This window comes from Arachis stenosperma, chromosome 1 (genome assembly GCF_014773155.1).
Source record: "Arachis stenosperma cultivar V10309 chromosome 1, arast.V10309.gnm1.PFL2, whole genome shotgun sequence".
Classification (NCBI taxonomy): Eukaryota; Viridiplantae; Streptophyta; class Magnoliopsida; order Fabales; family Fabaceae; genus Arachis; species Arachis stenosperma.
In genome coordinates this window covers 18,408,036-18,427,309 of record NC_080377.1, presented here as the reverse complement: position 1 = coordinate 18,427,309, position 19,274 = coordinate 18,408,036, and the positions used below count along the sequence as shown (strand labels likewise).

The following is a 19,274-nucleotide window of genomic DNA, read 5'->3' as shown; positions in this document are numbered from 1 at the left end:
CTTTGCAAATGTATAATCTTTTGAACTTCTAGTTTAAATTGCCCTGATCGAGGATCTAAATTCATTAACGATGATGCATTCCAATTAAGTTCCTTTTCAAGAAGCTTATTCTCTCCCCCTAATGTTGGAAATTTTGATTCATCAAAATGACAATCCGCAAATCGGGCTTTAAATACATCTCCCGTTTGTATCTCAAGATACATCACTATAGAGGGAGAATCATATCCAACATATATCCCCAATTTTCTTTGGGGTCCCATTTTGGTGCGATTAGGTGGTGCAATGGGAACATATATCGCACACCCAAATATTCTTAAATGGGAAACATTTGGCTGCTGGCCAAAAGCTAATTGCATAGGAGAGAACTGATGATAACTCGTTGGCCTCAAACGAATAAGTGTTGCGGCATGTAAAACAGCATGCCCCCAAACCGAGGTTGGGATATTTGTTCTCATAAGTAAGGGTCTAGCAATTAATTGGAGGCATTTAATAAGTGATTCTGCTAACCCATTTTGTGTGTGAACATAAGCTACTGGATGTTCAACACTTATTCCATTAGCCATACAATAAGCATCAAAAGCTTGGGAAGTAAATTCACTAGCATTATCAAGACGAATTGCTTTGATTGGATTTTCTGGAAATTGTACTTTTAATCGAATAATTTGAGCCAGTAATCTCGCAAACGCCAGGCTGTGAGAGGACAATAAGCACACATGTGACCATCTCGAAGATGCGTCTATTAGGACCATAAAATATCTAAAAGATCCACATGGTGGATGAATAGGTCCACATATATCACCTTGAATCCTTTCTAGGAATTCAGGGGACTCAAATCCAATCTTTACTGGTGATGGCTTTAAAATTAACTTTCCTTGAGAACATGCAGCACAACGAAATTCACTAGATTTAAGAATCTTCTGGTTCTTTAGTGAATGTCCATGGGAGTTTTCAATAATTCTCCTCATCATGGTTGTTCCCGATGACCCAATCTATCATGCCAAGTTATGAATTCATTTGGGCTAGTAAACTTCGGGTTTACAGTGGCATGTGATTCAATTGCACTAATCTTGGTATAATACAACTCAGATGAAAGTGAGGATAATTTTTCTAATATAACTTTCTTATTTGAATCATGAGTTGTGATACATAAATACTCATGATTTTTCTCATTCATAGTCTCAATATGATATCCATTTCGACGAATATCTTTAAAGCTCAACAAGTTTCTTCGAGACTTAGTAGACAATAGTGCATTATTTATTATAAATTTTGTTCCTCTGGGAAACAAAATTATAGCTCTTCTGGAGCCTTCAATCACATTGCCTGAGCCAATAATAGTATTAACACATTCTTCTTTTGGCATAAGATGAGTAAAATATATATCACTTTTGAGAATAGTGTGCGAACTTGCACTATCCGCAAGGCATACATCTTCATTACATATCCTTGCCATTCTCTTCAAAGACAAATAATAATAAAAAGAGTAGTATGCATAGTTAAATTGAATACTTGATCGGAATTATTTTTCTAAGAAATACTGCACATAAAATAATGTCATATACTAAAATTTTATTTTAAAACATGAAATATTTAATGATTTCAAAATTCATAAACATTAATATTTCATTATTTATATACATTATATTTGAAACTTAAATACATAGAAAATAAGACTTAATAATAAGTTCTTTACATTATTTATTTACATGGATACTTAACAATCCTACATATTAAATTATTCCATCATTGATCAAATGACTAATATTTCCCTCGGGATCCTCAAAGAAATCAGATACATCATAATGAGTGGTGGAATTTTCAGCATCATTTGAAACAAAATTTGACTCTTTTTCCTTGTTGTCCTTTTTCAAAGATGCCTGGTAAAGATCGACTAGGTGCCTTGGGATATGACAGGTACGTGACCAATGGCCCTTTCCACCACAATGAAAACACTTATCCTCTGTTGATTTATTCTGCCCAATATTTCTTTCTTTATCCCACTTCTGGTGAGATCCTCTCTTTTGAATATAATTCCTTTTCCTTCCATAATTTTTTTTGTTATTAAAACCTTGCCATTTACCTCTTCTGGGGTAATTTGCCGCATTTACTTCAGAAAATGGGGCGGCGCCAGCTGGGCGTGCTTCATGATTTTTCAAGAGCAACTCATTGTTGCGTTTAGCAACTAGAAGGTAAGAAATTAACTCAGAATATTTTTTAAACCCTTTTTCTCGATACTGCTGCTGCAGGAGCACATTCGAGGCATGGAAGGTTGAGAAAGTTTTCTCCAACATATCATGATCATTTATCTTTTTCCACATAATTTCATTCGTGAGGTGATTCAAAACATTGCAAAATTATATTCATTTATAGATTTAAAATCTTGTAGACGCAAGTGCGTCCATTCATATCGAGCTTGAGGAAGTATCACCATTTTCTGATGATTATACCTTTCTCCAAGGTCTTTCCGAAGATCTGCAGGATCTTTTAATCTGAGATATTCATTTTTCAATCCTTCGTCAAGATGACGACGAAGAAAAATCATGGCTTTGGCTTTATCCTTCTGGGATGCATTATTTTCAGCCTTAATGGTATCTCCAAGATCCATTGAATCAAGATGGATTTCAGCATCTAATATCCATGATAAATAATTATTTCCAGATATATCAAGAGTATTGAGTTTAAGATGAGAGAGTTTCGACATAATGAAAATTTGTTACCTGAGTCTTCCTAAAAATTTGATCAGAGTCTTGTGCTGATAACGTGTTGTAAAATAACTAAATAAATATATAAGAAATAGGTAACAAATATAAAAGTATAAATAAAAATACTATTATTATTAGTTACCAACACTATTATACCACTATAAAGATAATATATTAATAATATATTAGTAATTTATAAAGAAAGAAAGTAACGAAATGCTTTGTATATGAAGGAAAGAGAGAGGAAGTATTTGCTTTATTGCTTGTGTGTGTGTGTGTAAAAAGCATCTGACGATACTTGGTATTTATACAAGTAAAGTGATGCTACTTTCAATCTTTATTTATTGCTTCTTGTATTGTAAATAGATTCATTCAATCTTGGGAAAGCATCAAGTAAAATATTATTGTTCTAACAAATATTGAACTTGAGTTTGTAGCTGTCACTAATTGTTATAGAAAAGTGTCATGACTCAAAATTCAACTTGAAGACTACTCAGGTACTTCAAAATCCTTATCATGTGTGATAATACTAGCATTATATGCATAGCAAAGAACCCCTCTTCATCATTATAGGACTAAACATATTGAGACTAAGTATTGTCAAATTGGAGATCATGTTCAAAAGAAAAATATAAAACTCAAATTTATCAAAACTAAACTTCATATTATTGATATTTTCACAAAACTTTTTGGTGAAGATAGACTTGAGTTTCTTAAAACTTTTCTAAACTTGAGAGAAAGTCAGGTCATGCTTACAAATGTGTTCTCTTATTTTTCATAAGTGTAAAACTTATGGGATGAAGATATTGAGAAGAGATTTTGAGATCAAATGTTTCTATATCTTTATCTTCTCAAAATCTTCATCATTTAAAGAGCTTTCATGGCTTTGTTTAAATAGTCTTGAAGTTTGAAAAAACCATTGGAAACCTTTTGAGACGTTATTCTTATAGTTCCTTAAAGATGAATGAAGGACAAAATAGTTCTAAGAAAATCACAACATATCTCAAATGTTCCAAGAGAACTTGGTACAATTCCCCATGGCCATAATGTATGTAGGAAGATTGAAATGTTTGTGAATTCAGCAGCTCCAAATCCTATTCTATTTCAGAGATACTGCCATAGAACTTTTACAACACAGAACAAGGCATTCTCAGATGAATTCCTAGGTTGGAAGCTACTTCTCTTGTGGGGTGAAGACGTAGAGAAGAGGCTCTATGAACAGATTCTTTAATGTATAAACTTAAAAAAAATCTTCATAATCCAATAGAGGTTTTAAAGCTCTGCTTATGTATCTCAAGCTGAAAAGTGACATTGAAATTTTTTTTTACCGTTGTTCTTATATATCCATAGAGATGTGTGAGGGGTGATGTGTCTTTTGCTTCTGTCACTGTCTTTTGTCATTTTTCAAAGTTTTACAATGTATTTTGTAGCAGAAGAAATAATAAGCTTCTTCGGAACTTTTTGACTTATTGAGCATGTGCTCAAATTCAAACATTGGAGGCAAAATGAACCGTATCATGCTTTCTAAGATACACAGTTTCACACCTTCAACAATTTCGCACATAGAAAGGATAACATTCTTCTGAGATGTGCTATGTTTCTTCTAAGTTAGCTACATAGCTTCTCAGATAAACAATTTACTTAGCTTAGCTTCTGAGATTGTATCAATTGATGTTTTGACTTTCTCAGTTTTGGAAGTTACCTAGTTTGCTTATATTAAGGAGAAATTCTTTATTTCATACACATACTTGAACAAAAGTCAAATAACACATTAACTAAATCATTAAATTGTATTTGATTTTGTCAGTCATCAAAATTTAATTTGACATATCATGATGCTAACAAGAAGAGTGACCAAAAGAGAAAAAAACAACCTGATTATCTATTAAAAATAGAAATATTTTAAACCCAAAAAAACCCCTTAAACTTTGATACCATATTAAAAACCAAAAGAGAACACCTGATGAATATGTCCTAATATTTACTGTGTGCAAATATGTTACAAGATATAATTTATTTATAGATAAGAAACAAATCAAAGAATAACCAAAATAATAAATACCTAATATAATACCTTTAACAAGAGTTCATATAGTATCATTTTAATAATTAATAAATATACAAATATTTTAATTATTCTAAAAATAATAAATCGTATTACAGTGATGTTACTTATACAAGTTTTTTTGACAGCAAGTCTAATCAAGTTGGCCCAATTATAACTAAAAATACTCTCACAAAAAACAAGTGCCTATGTACTCCACTAACCCTTAACTCAATCAGCACGCATTACAAAAATACTTTCTTCTACTCTCATTCTAAATTAAAAAATTGTTTCATCTTCCGATTTAAAAATATTTCAAAATCCAAAACCGTCTACGATACAAAATTTCTCAAATTAAAGCACAAAAACTCAAAAAAAAAACTAACAAGCAAAGAAATTAATAATTATTAAAGGTAATTTGTTCAATTCTACCTCATTTTATTATTATCAAAGATTCAAACCCTAATGAGCACAGAAAAACTATGATTAATAAGCATATATGCATGCAATCACTACGCATATGCAAACATTGTCACTCCTTGATGTTTTTATTACTGTTTTTTTTTCCTCTTTCTTTTGTGTAATAACATGCTCATTAGTCATTATTCTTTCAAATTGTTTAATTCTTGTTTATTTTATCACACTTCATTTTTTCTCGCGCAAAAAATTACTTATAAAGAATGTAAATGAAATAACAATGAAGTAGAATCATTTACATGTAGATTTCTTAAGAATAGTAAACATGAGTGCATATAACCTATTATTTCTGTGCTAAAAAGTTCATTGTTTGTGTGTTATGATTTTGTATTTGTGTGCTGAAAGGTTGATTGTTTGTGTGCTGTGATTCATTTTTTGTATGCTGCTTATTTCTGTACTGAGATTCATTATTTGTGTGTTGTGGTTTATTATTTGTATTAACTTTCATTGTTTGTGTGCTATGATTCTGTATACTGAGGTTCATTGTTTGTGTGTTGTGATTCAGTATTTGTGCTAACGTTCATTAATTCTGTAATTTTTCTATTATTTATCTATTGGTATTTGTTCTTTCTAATCTCATAATTTGAATGTTTGTAGGATGAAGAAAACACTAATCAAGAAAGGTAACTATAGAAAGAAACATCAGGAAGAGAAAGAAACTAAAAAACATTATGTAAGTATATATATATGTGATCTAACATTCAACTTCATTAAGAAAATATGATCTAACATAATTACATGAATCTTTACAGAAAACTCATGATGTTAGATGCTTTCCATGATACATTGCAGGGATTTTCAAAGCAATATTCGAAGAAAAAAGAGATATTGTGGATAAAATGGGTTTGGCACATTAAGCAACATCTAGTATTGAACTTGAGCCACATGTTTCAAATAAAATTTGTTAGACGCTATGATCTTGATAGCGACTACTAAAGAACTCCATATGTTGCAATACATAGATCAAAATCTTTAAAGTTCTATAAAAAAAATATTGAAAAAAATGTAAGCAAACAAGTCAAAGCATAGTATAGAAATAATGTGTTCAAGCACAGAAATTAGTAACGTAGCACAAAAATATTACCTGTCAGTCACTTATTCCCACATACATTATAGTTAATAAGAAAATCACTCCAACTTCTTTCAAATAATTCTTTTGCAAAAGAACTTCAAACGATATGATTCATCTCTCACTAAATTTCAACATGTCTCTTGTAACCATTTAATTTCTGTGGAACCTTCTTCAAAATGTGCGAAATACACCACTTATGAATTGTAGTTGGCTTGCAAACCTCAAAAGCACTTGGCATCGATGAGCATTGATCAGTAATGATGTCTTTTGGGACTTTTTCACCCACACAACAAAGGCAACATTCAAATAACTACTTGAATGAATTAATGTTCTCATTATTCATCAAAGCACATCCAAGAAGTATAGAATGGCTATGGTGATTCACACCAACAAAATAAGCAAAAGGCAAATCATACCTGAAAATTTAGAAATAAGACTATATCTCAGTTCGACACAATAATTTTGACACATAGCACAAAAATTTATATACTCAACATAGAAATTATGCTTAATATCAAGTACCTGTTCATATTGTAAGTGATATCAAATGACACCACATCACCAAAATATTCAAATACAATTTTGCTTTTTGCATTAGTCTAAAATACATTTTTAATTGACTTATCAACATCAAGTTCAAGCTCATAAAAAAAAAATTCTGATTTCACTCTTTCATTCTTAAAAAGCATTTTTCCAATTCTTTTGCATCATCTACTTCAGAAACATTACGAACTTCCCTACTAATATGATTTCTAACATCCTATTCGATAAAATTTAATTCACAATGGCCACCAACCGCTGTAACAAGTGCTTGATATGTTTTACTTGGTCTGATACTAGTTTCATCATTATTCTCGATTGTTCGACGAACATGTAGGATACGCTCTCTGTGTTTAAGTATTATAGCTTAATCAGGACAACATGGATGCATGTGAATGAGTCAGAACAACCTTTGAAACAATCCAAATACTAGTATCCTTCACTAATTTTGGACGTCGTTTGGATCACCAATTTTGGCAATGTTAACAACCCCACTATGATGAAAATAGCCATGAACCCACCTTGGTTGGTCAAGTCAATGATGCACCTCTTACTCTCAAAGATCTTAGAGAAAAATAAATACACAGCTTATTTCATATTCAAATTAACTTCAACTTCATTTCATAAACAAATGGTACATGAGTTATTTATACCAGTGGGGGGAGGAAAAGCCTTCATGACTTGGACAATATGGGACTAATACATAATGCAAAGTTCACTATTATAAACAATATGGGACTTGTATTCCCTTATTACAATTAACTAATATAATTAACTTACTAATTTTACTTGCTCCCGCGTCATTCATTGTATGCACATAGATTCTTGTAGGGCACCCTGCAATAGATGTCGGTTTTGTCTTCACAATAGGCGGTATATCAGATTTTCTATTCTCCTCTCTACTACATGTAATAAGTTGGTTTTTTATTTTATTTTCTCTCTTATTTGAGTTTCTTATTTTGGTATAAAAATCTATATGTTTAGCATAATGTTTATATAATTTTTCAATTTCTCCAAGAGTATTGAAAATCATCCCAACTTTTGGCATATATTACTCATCCATATCGTACAATAATTGATCCTAAAATAGCCAGAATAAAAATCACATAAAAAAACAAGTTTTGGTTCATCGCAACACAAAAATATTTTAGAATAGCACATAAATTCACAGATATAGAAACGAAATATTGAAACAGAACAAACCACCTAATCATAGAACAACTCAAGTAAAGACAACTAACATCATCGTAAATAACTAGAATCAAGAACAAAAGAATAAAAAAATATACAAAAAGCACAAAAATATCGAGCATAAAATAACAATACAAGTAATCAAAACTAATACCATGGTAGCTCACATTAATTTGTCAGAATCATTAAAGAAGGCATTTGTACCTCCTCGATTACGTTCAATAGAGAAGAAACAACCAATTCACACTGATTTAGCTCATCTGAACTACAATTATTCATTAGGGTTAACCACAAAAAATATCTCCAAATTATTTAAACAGTGACAAAAAATACACTCAAATTTTACTATCGACAAAATGCCTTCGAATTATTTAAAGGCATTTTTGTCGATAATAAAATTCAGGTACATTTTTGTCAACGTTTGAATAATTTGAGGGTGTTTTTGGTGGTTAACCCTATCCATTAATACACTGATTTAACAAAAACTCGGGTCCCATTTTCCAAGTACTGCGTTGTAGATTGAAAAAAATAAAACAAGATGTAATTATCATAAAATTCTAAACAGAATGCATAAAAAATATGACACAATGTAGCAAAAAATTCAAAAGAGAAGGGAAGAACGAGGTGTTCAAGAAAGAGGCGTTGTTCATTAAAGAAGAGAGAGAACGAACATAATAAAAAAGAGAGATTGATGTGTGAGTAGTTTTTATTTTTAACCGCTTTTAGGGTCGTCAAAATAGCTTAAATAGGGGTGAACGCGGATCGGATCGAATCGAATATGGCCAAAATCTCGATCAGATTCGCACTAAAATCATTGGATTGGAAAAATATTTTTACTACAAAAATATTTTTAAAAATATTTTTAAAAGCTTATTTTTATTACAAAAATATTAATAAAATTCTTTTTTCTACTCTTTTAAATATGTTTACTCTTAAAATAATATTAAACATACTTTTCTAAAATAATAAAATTAAAATAATACAACATATATGATAATTATTTGTTGAAATAAAATATAAGAAGAATATTTACTTAGTTATTTATTTATTTTTGCACATATGCGGATCAGACATAAAATCCGCAATCTGATCCTATAAGTGTGCAGATCGGATCCATATCCGCAATTTTTATATCGAATTCGGATAAATGCCGCGGATATATAAATCGGATCTGATCCATGAACACCCTACATTTAAACAGGCATATTTTGTCTCTAAAATTAAGGCCGTTTAAATTTTGAGTTAAACGGGCTAAGGGCTAGGCTGTTTAAATTTTTCTTTACAGAGAAAAAAGGTATTTTTGGCTAATATTTATTCTGATCTAATCTGAAACTCCACTTATCAATGTAACATCCTCACTATCAAAAGTCACGCTTCCGGCTGCGCTACTCTGATAGCAAGAAGTATTACGACTACTTTACATACTAAATATTAAAATAGGAGCCTATGACTCGACACTGTATCGCTGATTTCTTTAAAAAAAAACAGAAATAAATACTTTGTCTTAAGAAAAATACAAACTTGCATAGATTCATATACAAGACTCCTTACATAATAATTCAATATATTATACATATAAAACATTCAATTCCTATCCCTCTTACAAACTTGTAATAATAAAGACGAGGGAAGAAAATAATCTAATTAATACAACAGCATATAAACCAAATGCAGTATAACTCTTCTTAATGCTTCTTCATCTGGTTCCTGAAAAGGTAAAGCTGTAGGGGGTGAGAACCTAACCACACGGTCTCACCACGGAGTTTCAAAGTTGTCATAAGAAGATATTTAATAGGAAAACTATTTTCAAACTCAGTGATTATCATTGCCTTATGAATCTTTTAAAACCAATAGGAAATCGTTCAAAACTTTTTCAAAGAAACAATGTTTGATCTTTTAGAAGTTCGAAACATTTCTTTTCTTATAAGAAAATCTCAATCAGAAACCAACCACGCAATCAAACAACACAGTCATTAATTCAGCACCAAAGTTCATTCTCAAATGTAGCACGCCAGGACAAACACAGACAAGACAGACAAAGAAAGCACAAGTAGGTAGCAGTTACAGCAAATAGTTCAAGTAGCAGTTAAGAACAGTTTAGCAATTAGGCAAACCAAAACAAGTTTAAACCCAAGCAAAGCATACAAATGCATATGATGCATGCCTGTCCTATGGCTGATGAGGCTCATCTGTCGGTTATCCAGCCAACCCGACAAGTCTGAATTGTCCTTAGACTGTCCCCCGACGTGCATCCCCAAGAGTCTATACATAGCTTTTTTCTCAAATAATCCATATTGCTCAATGGGGGTAACATTCCCGAGAATTTATATAGTGCCCGGTCACACTTACGTCGTAGGGTCAACAGAGTATCGAGTTTTCAACCTGGTACACGTGGTGGCAAGCCACGGCACTTAATCCAGGGAACCTCGTATCTCAGATATTTCAAATTCATAAGCCATATAAATAATTCATTCATCATTCATCAATATCTAAGCCATTCTCAATATCATCATCATTCGTCAATCCATATCCCATTTCCAAATTCATTCAAAAATCATATTTCAAATCAATCCTCATCATCCTTCTTTCCGTTGATCAACAATCTCAATCCAAAACAATATTCTTTCTTTTCTAAATAAATCAATCTTAAACAAATAATGTTTAAGAACTAAATATTTTTAAACAATTACTTCAATCAAAACTTATAATTTTATAAAATTTCGGCAGCATCTCCTCTAAAACTCGAATTCTACTACCCTTTTCGGGTCCCAACCAAACCAAACCAAACACCTGTTAATCAGTCAAATCACTTCCAATAACCACTATCACAACAACAGCACTCAACCCAAGGAAAACCACTTTAACATCAATCAACTAATCCAAATATCCAACTTTCTCAATCGATCAGTTTATCAATCAAACTAATAATCTCATTCAACCAAAACAATTCAATTCAATTCATAAGACTTACGAAATCACAAAAATGTATTTTACGCGTTAATATCGATTTATAACAACCCTGTAATGTAAAATAGATTTAAGAAAAAACCTACCTCAAAGAATCAAACCCGCAGCTATTTTAACGCGATAAAACCTCTTTTCACCTTATTCTGCAGCAGGTACATCATGATTTGTATTCCAAGCACCCTCTGCTAGCGGAAAAGAATGGCAAGCAAAAGTAATAACCGCAAACACATCAGCTCTAGGTAACAGACAGAATAAACACAACTAAGCAAAGCAAAGAGGAACATTATGCTCTAATAAAACAGAGTTGAAATGGAGTATTATGGCAAGATAAAGCACAACAGAATTTGCCTTACCAGAAAAGAAACAAGAGAATGGGGAACGGAGAAGCCATAGCTTCGATAACATTTTCTTTCAACAATCAAAACGGCGAATAAGGGCACAGCTGAGCAGAAATGCCAAGCCAGTGCCGGCGGTAGTATTAATCTGAGTGATTAAGGCAGCAGAGAGCCAGAGACACTAACAAAAATCAAAACAGTGGAATAGAATAGAAGTGGAATAGGGTTCAAGAAAGCAAGAAACAGGGTTACCGGTAAATCTGGCCCGGAAGGCAGCAGCGTAGGCAAGGCTTCTCCTCGGCGGTGAGCAGCGGTGGTGGCACGCGGCGGTGAGCAGCGGCGGTGGCACGCGGCGGTGAGCAGCGGCGGTGGCACGCGGCGGCATGGCGGTTGCTGTGCAGTAAAGAATGGCGGCGCAACACCTTTCCCTCTCACCTGCAGCTCTCTTCTCTCACTTGTGAGCTCGACGGCAACGGCCATGGAAGCTTCTCGGACTGCGATAGAGGCGCGAACGGCGGCGATGGGCTTCTGCTCAGTGGGCTCGACGGCGGCGCGGCGAGGACGACGACTGCGACTGGGTGGCGCGATCCTCCTCCTCGCGGCTCTCTCTCTCTCTCTTCGTTGTTGACTTGTGATGGCGGCTCGTGGCGGATCAGCAGTGACAGCGACTCCCCATGGACGGCGAAGCAGCACGGTGAAGAAGAACTGACGCGGTGGTAGGGCGCGGGTAGCATTCCTTCCTCTTCCTCTCCTCCTCGGCGACGGCAAGGGCGTCTGGAGGTGGCGGTGGCGCGCTTCTCTGCTCCCTCAACTCCACGCTCTCTCTCTCTCCCTCGGATCTCCCTCCTAACGGCACAGCGGCGGCGACGGTGGCAGTGATGCCCACCGGCGCCGTCTCCCTCTCTTCCCCCCTTTTACTCTCTTTCTTTCTTCCCTGATTTCCCTGCCTCTGCCCCCACTTCGTTCTTCCCTTTCTTTCATTTCTTTCTCTCTTCTTTCTTTTTTTTTTGTTTCTTCTGAAGCAATTAGGTATTAGGTTAAGGGATTGACGGTGGGGGGAGTAAAAGGTTAGGATTATGGTGTTTAGGTAATTTTAATATAATTAGGGATATAGAGTATTAATTAAAAACCTAATTTAATCTATTAAAATTATTTTGAAAATATTATTTGATTATTAATTTACTAATTGACTTTTAATCAAACATTTTAATTTAAAATTAAAGATAATATAATTAATATTTTTTTATAAAATTAAAGTATTAAATTTTAGAATCTCAATTATTTAACTAAATTGTATAAAATTCTTATTCTTTTACAACTGTTAAGTTGTATAGTTTAAATATAGAAAATTATTCAATATTATAAGATTAAGTAAAATTTTTAATTTAATTATCAAAACTTAATTTAATTACTTTTAATACAATAATTTCTAAAAATAAAGTCTTTAAGGAATTAATAAATTGAAATTAACTCATAATAATATTTTTTCGAAAATTCTAGGTCTTACATCCTATCCACCTTATAAAAATTTTCGTCCTCGAAAATTAAAATAATACATAAGATATTACTTACTTTTAATATTTTACTTTTGAATATTTTTTAAAAGCAAGAAGTCTTGGTATATATATAAATTTTCAAATATTGGATGAATCATAAAACTTAGATATAAGAGAAGAATGTGGCGTAAAGTAGAAATTACAAGATAGACTGATAACAAAGAGGTTATATGGTGTCAACACTTTACCGAAAACTTGAAGAAACAGAATAAGGTACAAATTTTTCAAGATAGGCGTTTGCAAGGACAATGTGGTCGATAGGTTAACCCTTTTGTTCCTTTAACTAATCAATCATTAGCTGCTTTCCAACTCGCTTATCACTCCGTTTCAAGTTCACTCGAATATCCAACGTCATTCCCAACACTTCATCTTATATGAAAAAGCTTCTCAACTCCCATTCTTTTTGAATTCTCATCTTTATCCATGCTTAATCATTAACTTTAGCTTCTAGCTAACTCACCCGAGGTTTTAAACTCACGTGTCATCAAGCGGCTTCTAATCAATCGATCTAATTATTTCAAAAACTTTAATAATCTGACACACACACTTAAACACGTCAATATAGTATCAATATCTCATGTTGCTCTGATCACTTAGCTAACTTATTATAAGTTATCATGTATGCATCGAGCTACCGAAAACTTGAACCTCCTCTTAACAACATTTCTTTACCGAACTCAAATGTCCTAACTTGCAACGTCTCGGACTTTCAAGATTTACTCCTCATCTACCAGTCGCTCCCTAAAGAGCTAACATATCGGTTTCTACCTCTAAGGACCACGTGTGACATTAAGATAAGCGTGAGTACTATTCCCAGGAAGAAAAGAATAAGCGACAAAGATATGTTTTTCATGAATTTGGAAGGAGGTGTAGGTTTGCAACTAAGCAACGATGTACAGGTACAAGAAAACGTTTTTAGAAAAATATTATGAAAAACCTAATATCAACAAAACCCCTTTCACGTAAAACAAGACTCCACAACATCATATGACATCAGGCACTTACAAACTTCACCTTCCGCATCCACTTATCATGTCCTAAGAACTAATGCATCGCTTGCTATATCTAAAGGTTGTACATGTCACTAGAACAAATCTCGAGTTTACTCAGAATGGTACAATACCTAGGAAGAACAAATCAAACAACAAGGTCAACATTCGCATAAAATCGAAAGAATGAATAGAGTCGCAATTTAACAGGGATGCGCAATAATAATGAAATATTCCAGAAGGAGAGTCAATTTACATCCTTGTGATGAGATCTGAATCAACGAACTTCAATAGGAATCATAAGGGAAATCAACATATCCAGCCGAGACAAGTTTAGGCCAAATAAAGGACATACAAAGTCCACAAAGAGAAGATGACTGAATTCAAGACAATATTTACAAGATTCTAAGAGGATAATGTGGGACACACTTAATTAAGACATCCATTAGCAATAGACAAAACTAAGAAAATTATTCCACCTTCTTAAAAAAAATATGATATAAACTTTTTCAAAAGAAGTCTTAGAAGCATAAATGTTGCATTATGCTAAGACAAGTTTAAGTCAAAATAGAATATAAAAATCTTGTAAAACGAAAATTAACTAGGACAAGTGCAAAATCTTTCTTCAAGAACCTTGGAAGGTACTCATCAAATACATAGGTAAGTAAGGATATGCATAGAAAATTGAAGTATGGTTGGTATAATTTAAGTTATATTCAAATCACATAAAAGTTCGCAAAATCCACATAAAAAGTGCATGCAAAAGTAAATGCGATTTTGTCGAAACCTTAAAAGAGTGATTGCGAACACAATTCGGCTGAGAAGAATAAAATGAAACTCTTTTTAAAAGATCTTAAGTAAGAATTCAAAGTGAATGCTATAAGACACAAAGTGTCACAATAGAGCAAGATGAAAATAAGATACAGAATACGAAATAGAAGAATCAACTTGCATAATTAGTTCACTACAATAGTAATTTTCAGGGTTCAAAACCATTTAAAGATTAAAGAATTGTGTGCGTGTGTTTCGTAAGAGGGATATTCCAAAAGATTCAAGTAATTTGTAAGGAACACAATTAGGCAGGAAGCAAAGCAAATCAAAACTTATTTAGAAAAGTCTAAAACAAAATTTTTGAGAGGATTAAATAAATTGTTATGCATCACAGCGGTGCAGAATCAAGTCACTTCAAGGGTTTCCTAGCTCATGCAGAAAAATGCGAAATCAACGACCACATTGCAAGAATCAAAAAAAGAAAACTAAGAACATGATCGACTAAATTATGCATAAGAAAATTTAAATTTCTTTTTAAGTAATGGTGAAGCGAGTGTTTTCAAGATAAAGAAAAGAAAAACAAATGATACATCAGATAACATGGCACGATTCATAACTCATCCGTTGACACCATGCAGTTAGGAAGGAATTCAAAGCTCACAAGTGAGGATAACTAAAATCAATAGTTAATATTTCCTGAGATTTGTGAATCTTTTGTGACATCAAAAAAAAATCCAAGATCACGTTAAGGAGTATAAAATTATAAAGGTGGCTATTAACAGTGAGAAGGGTAAATATTTCAAAAGTTTCAAGCAACAACCGAATACAAAACTAAGTAAAGGAAATGTATGAGTGGTAAGATAAGGTTGGCAGTTAAATCAATCACATTTCATGAAGGAAATAATGAATAAGGAATTCCAATGCAATTGATAGAGAAGGAGATAATACTAGGCACGATTAAAGGACCATACGCCGAAACAGAATTAACTTCAAAATTAATTTCTAACGCTCCCAAAGCCCATGAATCGCATCACTTATCAATCTTACTTTATCTATGATAACCCATTAACTTTTTCGTAAACATAACTTTTAACATTAAGTTGGCCAGACTTAACATCATCAGTTATGCAACGATAAGCTAACAGCATTAATCAATAGACAGTCATGTTCATAAAACTCTAATTCTTGTTATCTGAACAAAACCTACAACATGACAGACACTCAGAGAATGCAATGAAGCATAATCAGTCCATTCCCAAGGCTCTAATCAGGATGAACTGCTCTGATACCATAATGTAACATCCTCACTATCAAAAGTCACGCTTCCGGCTGCGCTACTCTGATAGCAAGAAGTATTACGACTACTTTACATACTAAATATTAAAATAGGAGCCTATGACTCGACACTGTATCGCTGATTTCTTTAAAAAAAGCAGAAATAAATACTTTGTCTTAAGAAAAATACAAACTTGCATAGATTCGTATACAAGACTCCTTACATAATAATTCAATATATTATACATATAAAATATTCAATTCCTATCCCTCTTACAAACTTGTAATAATAAAGACGAGGGAAGAAAATAATCTAATTAATACAACAGCATATAAACCAAATGCAGTATAACTCTTCTTAATGCTTCTTCATCTGGTTCCTGAAAAGGTAAAGCTGTAGGGGGTGAGAACCTAACCACACGGTCTCACCACGGAGTTTCAAAGTTGTCATAAGAAGATATTTAATAGGAAAACTATTTTCAAACTCAGTGATTATCATTGCCTTATGAATCTTTTAAAACCAATAGGAAATCGTTCAAAACTTTTTCAAAGAAACAATGTTTGATCTTTTAGAAGTTCGAAACATTTCTTTTCTTATAAGAAAATCTCAATCAGAAACCAACCACGCAATCAAACAACACAGTCATTAATTCAGCACCAAAGTTCATTCTCAAATGTAGCACGCCAGGACAAACACAGACAAGACAGACAAAGAAAGCACAAGTAGGTAGCAGTTACAGCAAATAGTTCAAGTAGCAGTTAAGAACAGTTTAGCAATTAGGCAAACCAAAACAAGTTTAAACCCAAGCAAAGCATACAAATGCATATGATGCATGCCTGTCCTATGGCTGATGAGGCTCATCTGTCGGTTATCCAGCCAACCCGACAAGTCTGAATTGTCCTTAGACTGTCCCCCGACGTGCATCCCCAAGAGTCTATACATAGCTTTTTTCTCAAATAATCCATATTGCTCAATGGGGGTAACATTCCCGGGAATTTATATAGTGCCCGGTCACACTTACGTCGTAGGGTCAACAGAGTATCGAGTTTTCAACCTGGTACACGTGGTGGCAAGCCACGGCACTTAATCCAGGGAACCTCGTATCTCAGATATTTCAAATTCATAAGCCATATAAATAATTCATTCATCATTCATCAATATCTAAGCCATTCTCAATATCATCATCATTCGTCAATCCATATCCCATTTCCAAATTCATTCAAAAATCATATTTCAAATCAATCCTCATCATCCTTCTTTCCGTTGATCAACAATCTCAATCCAAAACAATATTCTTTCTTTTCTAAATAAATCAATCTTAAACAAATAACGTTTAAGAACTAAATCTTTTTAAACAATTACTTCAAACAAAACTTATAATTTTATAAAATTTCGGCAACATCTCCTCTAAAACTCGAATTCTACCACCCTTTTCGGGTCCCAACCAAACCAAACCAAACACCTGTTAATCAGTCAAATCACTTCCAATAACCACTATCACAACAACAGCACTCAACCCAAAGAAAACCACTTTAACATCAATCAACTAATCCAAATATCCAACTTTCTCAATCGATCAGTTTATCAATCAAACTAATAATCTCATTCAACCAAAACAATTCAATTCAATTCATAAGACTTACGAAATCACAAAAATGTATTTTACGCGTTAATATCGATTTATAACAACCCTGTAATGTAAAATAGATTTAAGAAAAACCCCTACCTCAAAGAATCAAACCCACAGCTATTTTAACGCGATAAACCCTCTTTTCACCTTATTCTGCAGCAGTTACATCATGATTTGTATTCCAAGCACCCTCTGCTAGCGGAAAAGAATGGCAAGCAAAAGTAATAACCGCAAACACATCAGCTCTAGGTAACAGACAGAATAAACACAACTAAGCAAAGCAAAGAGGAACATTATGCTCTAATAAAACAGAGTTGAAATGGAGTATTATGGCAAGATAAAGCACAACAGAATTTGCCTTACTAGAAAAGAAACAAGAGAATGGGGAACGGAGAAGCCATAGCTTCGACAACATTTCCTTTCAACAATCAAAACGGCGAATAAGGGCACAGCCGAGCAGAAATGCCAAGCCAGTGCCGGAGGTAGTATTAATCTGAGTGATTAAGGCAGCAGAGAGCCAAAGACACTAACAAAAATCAAAACAGTGGAACAGAATAGAAGTGGAATAGGGTTCAAGAAAGCAAGAAACAGGGTTACCGGTGAATCTGGCCCGGAAGGCAGCAGCGTAGGCAAGGCTTCTCCTCGGCGGTGAGCAGCGGCGGTGGCACGCGGCGGTGAGCAGCGGCGGTGGCACGCGGCGGCATGGCGGTTGCTGTGCAGTAAAGAATGGCGGCGCAACACCTTTCCCTCTCACCTGCAGCTCTCTTCTCTCACTTGTGAGCTCGACGGCAACGGCCATGGAAGCTTCTCGGACTGCGATAGAGGCGCGAACGGCGGCGATGGACTTCTGCTCAGTGGGCTCAACGGCGGCGCGGCGAGGACGACGACTGCGACTGGGTGGCGCGATCCTCCTCCTCGCGGCTCTCTCTCTCTCTTCGTTGTTGACTTGTGATGGCGGCTCGTGGCGGATCAGCAGCGACAGCGACTCCCCATGGACGGCGAAGCAGCACGGCAAAGAGGAACTGACGCGGTGGTAGGGCGCGGGCAGCATCCCTTCCTCTTCCTCTCCTCCTCGGCGGCGGCAAGGGCGTCTGGAGGTGGCGGCGCGCTTCTCTGCTCCCTCAACTCCACGCTCTCTCTCTCTCCCTCGGATCTCCCTCCTAACGGCACAGCGGCGACGACGGTGGCAGTGATGCCCACCGGCGCCGTCTCCCTCTCTTCCCCCCTTTTACTCTCTTTCTTTCTTCCCTGATTTCCCTGCCTCTGCCCCCACTTCGTTCTTCCCTTTCTTTCATTTCTTTCTCTCTTCTTTCTTTTTTTTTTTGTTTCTTCTGAAGCAATTAGGTATTCGGTTAAGGGATTGACGGTGGGGGGAGTAAAAGGTTAGGATTATGGTGTTTAGGTAATTTTAATATAATTAGGGATATAGAGTATTAATTAAAAACCTAATTTAATCTATTAAAATTATTTTGAAAATATTATTTGATTATTAATTTACTAATTGACTTTTAATCAAACATTTTAATTTAAAATTAAAGATAATATAATTAATATTTTTTTATAAAATTAAAGTATTAAATTTTAGGATCTCAATTATTTAACTAAATTGTATAAAATTCTTATTCTTTTACAACTGTTAAGTTGTATAGTTTAAATATAGAAAATTATTCAATATTATAAGATTAAGTAAAATTTTTAATTTAATTATCAAAACTTAATTTAAT

At 34.0% G+C, this 19,274-nt stretch overlaps 1 protein-coding gene across 1 annotated transcript; it reads right to left on the bottom strand.

Moving 5' to 3' along the window:
• Positions 1 to 9,110: 9,110 nt before the first annotated feature.
• LOC130976221 (uncharacterized) lies at positions 9,111 to 18,601 on the bottom strand. The gene is made up of 4 exons (XM_057901022.1): positions 18,148 to 18,601; positions 11,347 to 12,134; positions 11,080 to 11,175; positions 9,111 to 9,733 (listed from the first exon to the last, which is right to left on the bottom strand). The coding sequence occupies exons 1-2, from the start codon at positions 18,599 to 18,601 to the stop codon at positions 11,485 to 11,487; spliced, it is 1,104 nt and encodes a 367-aa protein (XP_057757005.1). The 3' UTR covers positions 9,111 to 9,733; positions 11,080 to 11,175; positions 11,347 to 11,484.
• Between the last annotated feature and the right edge of the window lie 673 nt (positions 18,602 to 19,274).

Coding starts and splice junctions, on each gene's coding strand:
- LOC130976221 (XM_057901022.1), bottom strand. CDS start 18,601: ATGCTGCCCGCGCCCTACCACCGCGTCAGTTCCTCTTTGCCGTGCTGC. Junction 12,135..18,147: donor CTTCCGGGCCAGATTCACCG/GTAACCCTGTTT, acceptor CGTGGAGTTGAG/GGAGCAGAGAAGCGCGCCAC.